Genomic DNA, 13,285 nt, shown 5'->3' on the forward strand with positions numbered 1-13,285 from the left:
AGCTATGCTGCTAGAGTACTGAATACTTTTACTACTTTCTACGACCAAAGAATAAATGAAATGAAATAAAAATTCGAACTTGTGAATTTTTTTCCCTATTGAAGCCTTTATGTGACGCAGTACCCTGCCTTGTCTCAGTACACGCACAATACACTTAAAGGACGCGCAAACACAACTAAACGCTAAAGACAATATAACGATCACTGCCTAGGCGATTCAAGGGAATTAAGGTACTAAGCATAGTAACTGCTCACGTTGGCATGCACATGCATGGCAACATTGCCATTTCACACAGCTTCTGATAGGTGCTGCAGTACTCTTGTGAGTTTACTAACGACACTTTGTGCAGTCTTAACGGTCCGCAGCAGGCTCAGGCTTGGAATGCAGAGCTCTGTGTCGTGACATGCTGCTCTCTCCCTCCATTTCTGTGGCCCTCTTCTCCTGCCTTTTGCTATGGAGCTCTATGCCAAATACCAGACAACCCTTTGATCAACAGCATTTAAGAGCGGCAGTTGTCCCAGTGGCCGTTAAGTGTGAGAGGCAGGGAACAACAATAGGGGCTACCAATCGTACAGGTCGCAGCCTCTGTCATCAAGTGGCATTTGGCAGGGCTCTCCCTCGATGAAGCCGCAGCAGACAGCTCAATGGCAACTTCAAGAGCCTTGCCGATTGTGGTCCTGAATGAGAATCACCATAAACAGTCTCCTTGAGAAACACCAGCGTGTCTTTAAGGAGGCAATACAAATAGCATGTGAGCCTGGGCTGAATCCAGTTAGAAAGTTTGCTCTTGAGAGTAAAGCACTGGCAGTCTGAAACCTTCCAGGGTGAATCAGTGAGTCGGATGTATTGTCTGACGGCGCTCTTCTTTGAACAAACAAAATGAAAGCGTCTGTGTTGATACAGCATAGAGCGCTGTCTCCGTAATGGAGACATCTCTGACATCATTTTTACATTCAATGTTTTGATTCACAGTGGGCAAATGCACTCTCTTTTATTAAGCCTTCACTGTCAATAGATGGTCCTAGAAGCCTTTATTAATGTCTGATGATTTTGGTGTGATTTGTTTGAGCCTTTTAAACAAAATTAGCACTTAGAGAAGGTGTGCGCCATCCATACCTAGAATTTTTTCAGCCTTCTGTTCAAATAAAAATCAAATATGACTTGCAATGTTGCCTTTAATGAAATAACCATCTGACGGCTTAAAAGCCGCAGTAATGGGAATGCACATGCACACAGGATCACATGAACATTGATGGGGTTTTTTTTTCTCCCCTCTTTCTTTTTTCTCCTTATTATGCCTCTCATGGCCTCTCTCCCATGTGGGTTCATTGCTCATTGGACAGTTTGGCTGGGACAACACAGGGACACAGCACTCTTGTCTTTTGTGGTGTATTACTCATTGCCTCCCTGTTCGTCTCGCTGTCCCTTTTCTTGTAAACCAGAATATTGTTGACAACAAATTTCACTGCCAACAGCGAGAGCAGTGTTTTCATTTTCTTTTTCTTTTTCTTTTTTAATGTTGTTGAAGGCTGTTGTCAGAGCTGGAACTTCATTACATATTCAGAAAGTCTCCCTGACGTGTCATTTTTGGAGCTCTGCATGCTGGGTTGGTGTCGCTTGTCACAGGGCTCTGGTTTCTCCACAGTGGCTGACCACCTTGAGCCGCAAGCTGCCGACAGATCGCTGTTGGCTGACAAATCAGCAGCTCAGCACCACTAATCTGTGCTGTGGGCCCTCTCGCTTAACTGCGTTTTGTGTCACAGTCATTGAGCTCAACAGATGATAGGGGACAGCATGGAACTGGCCTTGCTGTTTTGTTGTAACTATGGGTTCTTACATAGGTTTTGTTGCTGCTGTAAGTCTGTCTTTGTGTGTGCATCTAATAATAACCTATTTCCTCATCTCTTTTCCTCCTTTTTATTTATCTCTTGGTACAGGAAACCAAAATCGACTGTGTGCGAGTTGCCACTAAAGGTAGGACTAGATCGGTTTGTGTGAATAGAGATGTTTACGACTTGTACTTCCTAACGTCTCTTGCATTTGAATTCTGGGAACTAACAGAATTAACATGGTTTTTTTTTTTCTAAATGACAACAAAAATGTGAGATGAGACAAAATTGTGTGATATAGTATTCACATAAATGTCGTCAATTTATCGATTGAAGCGTGTTTTCCGTGACTTGGAGGCAGCCTGTGTGCCCACGGAGGTCTGTAGGTACTTAGCTATGCTGCCTCAACGTCCTGCTCCACACATTAAGGGTGATGAAGTCTAAGCACCATTGATCTGGGAGCAGAATTGATAAGGCCAGAGGGAGCCGTAGTCACACTCGGCTGTGGGCCGTGGGAGGTCCTGTCACACGCCCTGACAGTCTCTTATATTGTGTAGTTTGCATGCAGCCCTGCTATAGATTTCTTGGTGGAGTTCCAGATGTCTCCATCTACATGGCTCAATAGGCAAAAGCCAAAAAGTTCATGGGCTGGGGAATTTTATCACCTGCTTTAGTGCCCTACATTAGACTCATAAAGATATTACAGATATTAACCTTTGTGAAATTATTGCTTCTGCAGACTTGGTGGAACAAACTATAAAAAAATCCCTGCTGTTACTGCTATTTAGTGTCTGTCTTGGAGGTGTTGCATGATGATGGGACTTGTGTTCAGTGTGGCCTGTTTCTCTTTCTTTGTCTCTTTTTACTGCATGCCCTCCTGGATCCACTGACTATACACAGCCGCCATACTCGTGACTCAGCTCACAACCCCGTACATCCGCATCGTCCCAGCGCCCGGTGACAACCAACTAACAGGTCCGTTATTCTCTCCACAGCTTGGTAGCAGCGCTCTGGATTTGAATTCATGGGTGGGGGCACTCACGATTCCCTCAACAGGAGGGGGGCAACAAGTGGAATGTTGCATGTGTGCATTTTTTTGTTTATCGTCTTACAATTTGCATAAAGTCATTATGATTAAATCAAAGACTTGAAGACGTTGCCTTCTACCTTCATCTCCTCAGAATTACTGGACATTAAAGACCCGTTTGAGGTGCGATTGTCATTTGATGTGTCAATGTTGGGAGATTTTTGACAGGAGTTAATCCCCTTTCATGAATATTTCTCATTATTTCTGGGAGATTAAGGGAGAGTCGGTGCTGGTTGTTGCAGCTGTGACAACTGCAAACACACAAAAGGAAGCTCAAGTGAAACTATTCAAATTCTGCTCAGTTTTTTACTTGTTGGTGCACAAATCGCCCAAGTTCACTGACAGTACAGAGTTGCGGTAGGGTGACGCACAGCCCCCGCGGCTCTATCGAGGATTTGTCACTGACGGCGAGATTAGCCTCTAACAGTATATTGGGACAAAATCAGCTCCATCAATCCAGACATGATGATGTCACCCGTCCTGAAATCCTCCACAGCCCGGGCCTTAAAATTGTATATTTTTAAATAAAGGCGCTTGATGGCTGTTGATAACGACACACTAGAGGAAGAACAATATGTCACAGCCGGCCTGGGATGGATATTTAACTTTTTGATAGGAAGAGAAAATGGCAATTCTGGAGAGAGAAGGAAGCTCACTCTAAGATATTTGACATAACAATTTATCATTCTAAATTTACCTCTGGTGACAAGGAATAATGGTGTTGTTGAGGTGGACAGTTGTGATTCCGGCAGCATTGCCTTCTGAGTGCTTCTTATCACTTCTCAAGGAACAGATGCTGTTAAAAACAAGCTGTTTTCTCCCACATCTTCCTCTCTCTTTGTGCCTCTCGTTGTTGGCTATCTCCTTTCAGGCTAATATTTAATGTTTTGGTTATTTCAGTCATTTTTATCTTCTTGGGCATTATCTTTCCCGCCCTGCGTCTTGCATTTTTCTACAGCCCAGCAACCATTTGCCTCAAATGTGATTAACCAAGGGTAAAGATGGTATGCACTTATCTCTCTCAGTGCAGCTTGATCCACAGAGCGCTGATGTCCACTAAGGGCAGAGCTAGAGGTGGTCTTTAGGACAATAGGGAGTCACTTGCTGTTAGGATTAGCATTAGTCTTTATTTGTACTCATATTTATGATCCTTGGAATATTGGTGCACTGATTCCACACTGTCAAATCAGTGAGAAGATATACTGAATATATAGATTAGTACTTGGGTATTGGCTTAATGTGACACAACATAAAATGGTCACGAGATGTGCTCGAATCTGTGCTCCATTTGTTTGACTCTTACCCATTACTGTGTTTTTCAGGAGCAGCCACTCATAAGCCTGATGCAGTGGAGCCCGAGAAGCAAACGGACCACACCGTAAAGATCGCAGGGGTCATCGCCGGTATCCTCCTCTTTGTCATCATCTTCTTAGGAGTGGTGCTGCTCATGAAGAAAAGGTAAGCTTTTTTTTTTTTTTTTTTCGTCCCCCTCCCCCCTTTTAGTTTTTGAATGACTATTTCAGATTTGTGGAAGTGGCTGAACTTACTTGCAGAGCGCCAACAAATAAGTAGTTTCAGTTTTATCAGTTTGTATATTTTTCCCTCAAACAGTAGCATTGTCAGTGTCGTAGTAAATAATTAATTTGATTATGTTGATACGCCCCATTAAGGCTGTTTACAGCCATGAGATACAGTGTGCCATGAAAAATTAATCCGTTTCCACGGCACCCTCAAACAAATGTGCAGCGCCTCAGTGACACTGGGATGGGAAAGAAATATGTTTTTGAGTCCCGTGGTACGGAGAGAGGCGTGAAGGAGATAAGAAAATATGATGAAAGGCTCAAAAGCAAAGAGGATGGCCGTATAACTGAAGGCTAAGTTTACATTAGCCCAGGACCCAATACTGGAGAGAGGTCTTCTGTACATATCCCAGCAATCAGGGGAGCTAAAGCTCAGCAAATATCAACCCCCTTTTGTCCACGACGAGGCTTAAAATAATACAGTGCCAGTTTCTGCAGAGATTTCTTCATTCCCAAGTAAAACTTATTGTGCGTTGCATATAATTTGTCCTCTTGATATGAAATTGCATGTCTCGAATTAAAGTCTAAAGGTCAGCACATTAGATCAAGTAGATGTAGCTGAGTGGGAAGACATAGTTATGCACTGATATAATCACTGTGTTTCATGTTTATTTTTGACGGTAATATAAGATTCTTCATACAGCAGGGCCTTTCTGTGTAGCACAGCAATCAGTGGGTGGGTGTGAAAATCGGCACACAGTAATGGAATTGTTTTCAATTAGCCTTAATCAAACCGGAGATGGAGATGACTGCATTGGTTGAATTTTGTGTAATTTACCGTTATCAACAGGGAATCCGAGTTGTGTTTAGACATTCAAACGTCTCATTAAGTTTCAACCTTGGAGGTCAGATATGGTAATTTTTTATAGGTGTATCAAATTATGTGTTCATAAAAGGGGGTTTTGGTACTGTACTGAGACCCCTTACCAAAGCATGACATGACTCCAAGCGATCACCTTTGCCCTCACGATCACTAGTTTACCTCCACGTATGCCACCATATCTGATTTTGTTCATTTCTTCTCTTTTTTCAAACATTAATATATTTTTACTTTTTCTTTCCTTTTCATTCCATCCCCTCCCCTCCTCCACTGCTTAAATCCTACCACCACCCCACTCGGCAGAAGAACCTATCACTCCTACACTTACTACCTGTAAGTAACCACTTTGTGTAATGTTAGTGCCATGCTTCTCACCCACACACTGTTTCCCATGCATGCAAAGAGCCATGTCATCCTCCTCCTGCCCAGAGCTATTACAGAGGCCCAACTGTAATCTCTGCTGGAGGAACGGAGGACGCCACTCCAATGCATCTCCACACGATGAGCAGATCACAATGTATGTCACATTGGCTCAACTTCTGACGAAAAGAAGACAGACGCGGCTACACCCCCACAAAATAAACCTGCCACTGAGATGTTATTGCAGACGTAATTTCTGCCAGATTTATAAGGAGTTTGTTTATCAAATGATGAACTAAACTGCCTTAATGATTGTACTGCTGCCGAACTCATCTTGTGAAAGAGAAGAAAAAAAATCAATACAGCACCACTGCTTTTTTTTTCTTTTTTTTGAGTGTGAATTTTTCATTTGCCTCAAATGATTTCATCTCTGTTGACTTGTCAAAGCTAGATTTTTTTTTTTTTTGAAGTGCTTATCGCAGTGCATCTACACTTCAGTTGTGCCCAGAACTTCAATGAGCTAGTCCAAATATTTCACTTTTTCTAAACTTTTATATACTCTTCAGATGCAATTGATAACTCTGAGCCTGATTGACCACACTTGTAGTTTAATTACCCACAAATCTTGAACATCGCTAACATGTTGAGTTTATCGATTTGGCTCCATGTGCATGTGATAATTTGTAGTTTTCTTTACCCCCCACACCATCCTGTCACACTTTCATCAAATCATCTCAAGTTTCTCATGCTTTTTCTCCCCATTTTTTTTTTTTTTTATCCAGCATGGTTTTTGGATTTTTTTTTTTTTGCGCAACCATCCCATTGATTCTATGGTGATGGTGGAGTTGTGTCTTTAGCTAACAAGATGCTTGCATCACTACAAAACAAGCTGATGTGATCATAGAATATCTCTCTATTCTATTTCAATGTCTCCGACATCACAAAACAATAACTGAAGCGCGCCTTTATGCGCTCTTAATGTAACAGATGATTCCACATCACACTGCTGAATGGTAAAGAAGCTTATTCTGCAGCTCTGCTTTCCCTGCTGTAGCTCATAGGCTCCCTCTGTAGTCTTTGTGATGGATGCCGACTAATCTGTCTTGAGATGACTGTGATCAGAGAAGAGAATGGAGGCTGCCTCGCATCAAAGAAAATCTCAGAATACACCTGGAGATAATACAACCCTGAATACTCCGAGTGTCACTCATTTTAGATCACAGCTGTCTAGAATGGAAAGCCCCAATGACTTAGAAGAGTAGTGCCTTCAAAGCTGAGCGCACACATTGGCCAAAGCTAAGCAAGAAAATATTGGTTGCTGTGAAATCATCAAAATAGCAGTTTTGTATTCTTGGTATTTTATTGTTACTTACACGTGTTCTTCTCTTGGCTTGATGCACATTTATAAAAGGAGGAGTATTTTATCAAAACAGACAATTCTTTGCCAATCAAAGAATAAAAAAAATGTCAGTGCAGTTCTTCAAGAAGCGTACAACAGAAGCATGTACAGTGATTCATTGAAATGCTTCAATGAATCATTTTACATCAGAAATTTAGGATTTATTAGCAAATTTTGGTGATAGTGGTTTCATAGTGGTTTAAAGGACTTTTTAATAAATGCACTTTATTGTATGGCATGTTTGCTCTGATTGCCAGGTTCCAGGTCACTTAAATTAACACATTCCACCAGTTTACTGGATGTGTTTAGAAGACAGCCCATGTTAAAAGCTTTTGGAAAATCCCTTCAAATAGGCATTTTATCATTTCCCTTAGTGTTGATTTCTGTGGCAGTGAGGTGATAGCGGGATGCCAAATGTTGTGACTCCCCTCTAAAAGTGTCAAGATGGCAACATGATATGCAGCTAGTAAAGAAGGATTAATGGTCCCCTTGAGAAAATGTGCTGTTTATACTGCAATATAGGCATACATAATACTAGAGGAAAAAGTTTTTTTAATATAGATATCGATACAGAGAGAAAGAAAGAGAGGTATACTTTTTTTTCCCCCATATTTTAACTCCTTCACAGGTTCATTGTAACAAGTACTTCACCTCTGCACAACTGCTACAATGAATCATCTACAATGCTGCAAAAGCCTCAGAACATTTTCTTACAGAATGCATATTTATTCTTCAGTTGCTAAAGAATATAATACACATTCAGAGAGTAATATTCAAATGACAAAAAATTAATGATTTGACTAACTTTTTAGTTTTTTGTTATCATATGTTATCGAAAGTTATAATAGGTCATCAGTTAAATGCATAAGGATGTTAAACACTAGGCCTTCTTTACTAGGCAATGTGTGTGATGCAGCTGTGGGTAATGAGTAGCTGGTATTTAAAATGGAAAATGTTTGAATCAATAGTACGGCTCCCAGTCTGCCCCCCTCCTGTGTATATCTTTCGTGTCATATGTCAGAGAAGCTAGAATGGAACAAAGCATTTCCCATGAGGGAAGTGCATATTCATGTCAGCTAATTGGGAAGAACTCTTAATTATTTATTTTTTTCCTGGAGTTATGTGAAAGCTGAAAAGTTGCATCTCACTGCTGAGGTGTTGTGTAGGGAGGCTTTATACGCCTTTTATTCCTTACTACCATTATCCTCAAGCAGTCCAAGCCCAGCTAACAAACAAATATAACTAATATGCTCAATATTTCCAAGGTTTCTATTGTCAACTTAATAAAAGACTGCATTTTTAGACAACCTCCACTTGAGCAGTCTCTGAAATTCATCTGTCTGCTATGAGCTTGCAACACCTCTACAATTGATGAAAACCATTAATGCTCTCATGCATTCATCAAAGTCTTTTAAAGGCATGAGAGCGTACTGCACTCGCCAAAATATGCACTTTAGGTATATTGCCAGAGGTGGCTGGGAGGGCTAACACGCAGCACATCAATCACAGTGCTCATTAGCAATGCGGTTACATGTGTGATCAAATATATGACCGTTCTTTAATCAAGTGGTCATACCGGCCGCTGTGCCTGCTGCTGGTGGGGACAGTTGAGATCAATTGGCATGGTGCAATAAGCGTAGTTGGGTGTTGTTACACTGAGCATGTAACATGTGAAACTTAACGTGTCTCTTTACACTTCTTCATCGAAGAAAAAAGCAAATGACTATTTTTAAACAATTAAAAAAGAAAGATGTTTTATCTTTGTTACTATACAAATATATTACAATATATCAGTTTAATGTGCCAAACCAATGATGATCTTTAACTAAATATGACATTAAATACTGTTGGTGCTTAAATTTCAAAATCCACCTCACAAGCTGCACAGCCTGCCCTTTAGTTTTGTTTGCATAAAGCATTTATATATATATATATATATATATATATATATATATATATATATATATATATATATATATAAAAAATAAATAAATAAAAAATAAAAAAAAATAATGTTGCAGCAATTATTTTATGACAGATTTTATAGTTTAAAATTTGATTAAATATTGTATCCAACTGTAATTCCCCTCAGCTCTACAACACAGTCTGCACCAAACGGCACAACTCCAACAAAAAAATACTGCTAATATGTTAATCTATCAATGATAATAGATGCATAGTGACTGTTTATTGTTGGTAAATAATAAAGCAACCTGCACGCCACTTTCCCTGCCAAAATACCAATCTGTCTCGCAACATTGTATTTACAAACGAGAGAGTAAGCTCTAAATAGTTGGTATTTTGATAAACTGTAATAACTATATGGATTCCTTCATACAGCAAAATGGGAAAGACACATATGGAGACGTATAAATCATTGTCCCGAATCTTCATAAATCTCATTTTTCATAGTCATCCGCACTGCACTCGATGTCAGAATAGGAGGCCTGCTAAATGTACAATGTATAACACAATGTGCTCAGGGCAAACACCTTCATTAAACCTTACAAGTCGAACATGTAGCAAGAATCACATTAATTGGTACAAGCCTTGCAGAGTTTTGCACCTACAAGCTCTGCATGTTGATGAGGAAGAGCACCTCGAGCAGGCCGAAAGGATGTCAAGCATGGAATGATGGAGTTTAAATGATAGATACATTATAAAACGGGGAGACACAAAACATCTGTTCATCCAGCATAGTAAAAAATGGCCACTATAGGTTTTGGAAATGGTGTGAATGTAGTTTGTCTATTAAAAACTGGTATTTTTTGAAAATTTAAACAAAAATTTTGTTGATAAACTGGTATATTTCAACCAGTGACAGGTGAGATAGATAAGTGGCTGGATAGATGGATAGGTAATATACGCTGTTCAGCTACAACATTAAAACCACCTGCCTAGTAATGTATGTGTCCCCTTTGTTTCACCTTACCATACCTTAGCAAAATGTAGGCAAGAGCATTGGCTGTGACGTTTAGATGTTTGCTGCAGTTCAGTTAAGCATGAGTTCAGAAAATAGCACAGGCTAACAATAACAATTTTGCTATTGTTTTCTGGAGAGTGCCTTTAAAAATAAAACTAATCCACTATAGTCGGAGTGGCTTGCTTGTGACTGGGACATTTTAGTGCTAGCAGAGTGGCTTGAGCTAGTAAATAAAAATGGCACACTTTTAGACAGCTGCTTATTAGCTTTGTTTAGGGCGCACCACCCAGCATCTAGACGGGCATTATGCAAATGTGTTGCATGTTGACGTGGGTCCGTATTAGGGAGGAAAAGGCTGAAGTGCTAATAGTGTTTTTTAAGCATTATGTGAAGTTTCAAAGTCCCATCAGTCGGACTTACTTTTTCCAGCACATCTCTCAAATGCTTCATCTTGGGAAGTAAACACCTTGAACTCTTTGCCATGCTCATTCATATCAAGTGTCTCCTGATGAAACGGGCCATTCATATCAAGGAATATAGTTATGTAATGTTTGGATGTGTACTTTTATATATGCAATGGTAATGAGCTATTTGGTTCAGGTATTATGGCTAATCAGTTATATTTACTAACAGTTGGTGAATATTTTTTAATATACCCTCTTTTTTTTTTTTTTTTTTTTTTTTTTTTTAACCAATGATGTCTGCTTAGCCTTGAATGAAACCATTGAGATTAAGAATCTCTTTTGTAAAAATAGCCTGTGCCCAGAAAAGCAGCAGTACCTACCATGTTTTTTCTAGCTTTATTTGTCATTATGTTGTTTTGGTTGCTAAATGAGTAGGAGCAGAAGCACCGTGTGCTGCTTCTGTGTTTTTGTTGTTTCATTCTTTTTTAGTTTCTATAGATAAAGGGCCCCTTAGAAAATTTAATGAAGAGGCCCCGTCATTGTTTACGTTTTTTCAGACTTGATAGAGTAATTGAAATGAATTGAACATTCAATGAACAATATTAAGTCTGTTTTTGATCCTAATACTTTTACAGATAGATACGACAACCTTATGGAAGTTTGCTTTGTAGATGGAGAGAAGTTTGAAATGAGATTCGGTACAAACAGCTACCGAAATGCCCCCACTGGGTTAATCAAAGATGCTTCTGTTGCCCCTCCCAGCTGGATGTCAGTCAACTAAAACGTGCGCACACACTCATCCACCGCGGATGTGTGTGTGGATCTTTTAATGAAGCCTTCTTTGTCCCAGTGTCAAAAGGTTTAGGCTGATCTGATGCTGAAATGAGGCCGACCATGCTGAGCTTGAGGTTTTGAAGCTCTTGTTTTAGAAGTCGCAACAGCGTCACCTCCCACAGAACACACATTCTGGCAAACATTTGCAGACATAAAATTTGTGCCGCTTCCTTTTTGTTGTAGCTGAACTCACGGAGTTGGGAGCTGTGCTCATTTAGATCCTAGATATGCCAGGCTTGTCATGTACTGAACCAAAGACAATCTCTCTAATGAGAGTTGCCTGATATAGTTACCTGGAGTGTTTGCACTGTCTTTACTTCTACAAACACCTCTGCCATCTGTATGTCTCAGCCCCCTCCCATATGCACATTTATTTTGGATTTTATTGTTGGGCATGCCTGCAAGCAATCACTATCATTTTTTTGTTGACATTGTTCCATGTGCAGCTTTACTCCAACTCTCCAGGGATACAATAAATGGTCACATTCATCAACACGCAAAAACACTCCACTATACACTTCCTTATACTATCTCTCTCATCATATCAGACCCTGTAATCTAGTCATCTATCATTAATTTTTCCCTTCTTACAAATGAGGAAACAATAGCATGCCAATTAATCTTCATCAAACACCCACGGTGCCTTGCAAACATCCCAGTATTGCTGGTGCTTTTCTCATTTTGGCACTGGAGTCTGTGCAGCCTCGTTTATCTTCAGCGCTCTCTCTTCAACTGTTCCACAGGCCAGGAAAGAGGAAATCCAAGATTTAGCAGGCTCAGAAATAAGAACAGTGATACAGTATTAAAACCTGGATTATAGTTGTTCTTAATAGTCTTCTCCATGAGTGCACACAGTGCCGAATCTGTCTTAATATTGCCTGGGGTATATGCATCCCCCTGCCATCCTCACTCTTCCTTATTGCAATATGAAGCTATAATGGGGAAAAAAAGAGACAACACTGGTATTTTGTTCCCAGCTCTAATTGCAGATTAAAGACAAAAAGTGGGTCCAGCAGACACAAATGTCACTAATTTGTCACTTTGCTTTCTGAAGAACGGATCCACTATTAGCCTCACGTCGCGGGCTTCAGAGCAAATGACTGTTTGAAGGCAGTGGGGGCCTGTTGCCATATGGCATGAGACGGCGACAAAATTGAATAAACAGAGGAGATTTGCGAAAACAAAGCAGCAGGAGTGCATCATTAGACAGCAGTTGTCCGTGAGAGAGACTGCAATCCAAATAGGCAGAGGGGTCACGCAGAGAGTAACAAAGTGCGAGGATCAGTGTGAGGGCTGCCATAGTTAATTCTTACACTACTTGCTCCCCTCCAGCTACGGAGCAGTGGCAGGCATCAGATATGGCTGTTGCTGCAGTATGTTCCCACTCTAGCTGTTTGCCATTCCTTTGTAGTTCATCTTTTGTGGAATTATAGGAAAGTTAACTCATCCAGGTGATCATGTGATTCGCTTATGTGAATATCCTTTTTAATCAAGGAAGTCAAAGGTCAAGGTCGGCTGTTGAATCTTTGTTTGGAACAGATGAAAAGTCCAACTTTTTTATATATCTATATATTTAAATTGTATAAAATTGTTTCATACACATAGAAGGTGCAGCACACTGATTCCAGAAATACATATTGTCATTTAATTCCTCTGTATTTATAATACCCAGAATGGAAATAAGAATGAGTTGAGGAATAAGTAAGCACAAGTGGTTCATCACACCGCATCATGTTTAAATTACTTTTTACAGTTTTCTTTTTTAACACAGCTCATCAAAATTAATTGTTTCACTTCTTAAAAAGGAAAAAATTCTACAGCTGTGCTTGCAGCTACAGCCTGACTGATATATCAGTGGATAATAGCTATTCGTCAACTGTATACTCATTTATTAGCATCGGATAAACTAAATTTTAAAAGCAGAGACATGAGAACACCCTTCAAACATGGAGGGATGTTGTATAGTCTTTCCACCAAGAGGGCGCTTTGCAGTTCTCATGTTAGCAATACCTGTTTGGAACAAGCACAACAACCAGCTGATCCAGCGTA

General features: G+C 40.0%; 1 protein-coding gene across 4 annotated transcripts in view; it reads left to right on the forward strand.

The window, feature by feature from the left end:
- The window catches only part of LOC134616257 (receptor-type tyrosine-protein phosphatase mu-like), a 156,409-nt gene that overhangs the window by 99,551 nt on the left and 43,573 nt on the right, over nt 1-13,285 (forward strand). For 3 of the 4 annotated variants that reach the window (XM_063460984.1, XM_063460986.1, XM_063460985.1), the window contains exons 13-16: nt 1,938-1,974; nt 2,730-2,804; nt 4,239-4,374; nt 5,620-5,649. In XM_063460984.1, the coding sequence (XP_063317054.1) occupies nt 1,938-1,974; nt 2,730-2,804; nt 4,239-4,374; nt 5,620-5,649 (278 nt within the window). The remainder of the gene's footprint in view (nt 1-1,937; nt 1,975-2,729; nt 2,805-4,238; nt 4,375-5,619; nt 5,650-13,285) is intronic. The other variant, XM_063460988.1, reaches the window with a different exon arrangement.

The sequence above is a fragment of the Pelmatolapia mariae genome, linkage group LG18 (assembly GCF_036321145.2).
Source record: "Pelmatolapia mariae isolate MD_Pm_ZW linkage group LG18, Pm_UMD_F_2, whole genome shotgun sequence".
NCBI classification, from domain to species: domain Eukaryota; kingdom Metazoa; phylum Chordata; class Actinopteri; order Cichliformes; family Cichlidae; genus Pelmatolapia; species Pelmatolapia mariae.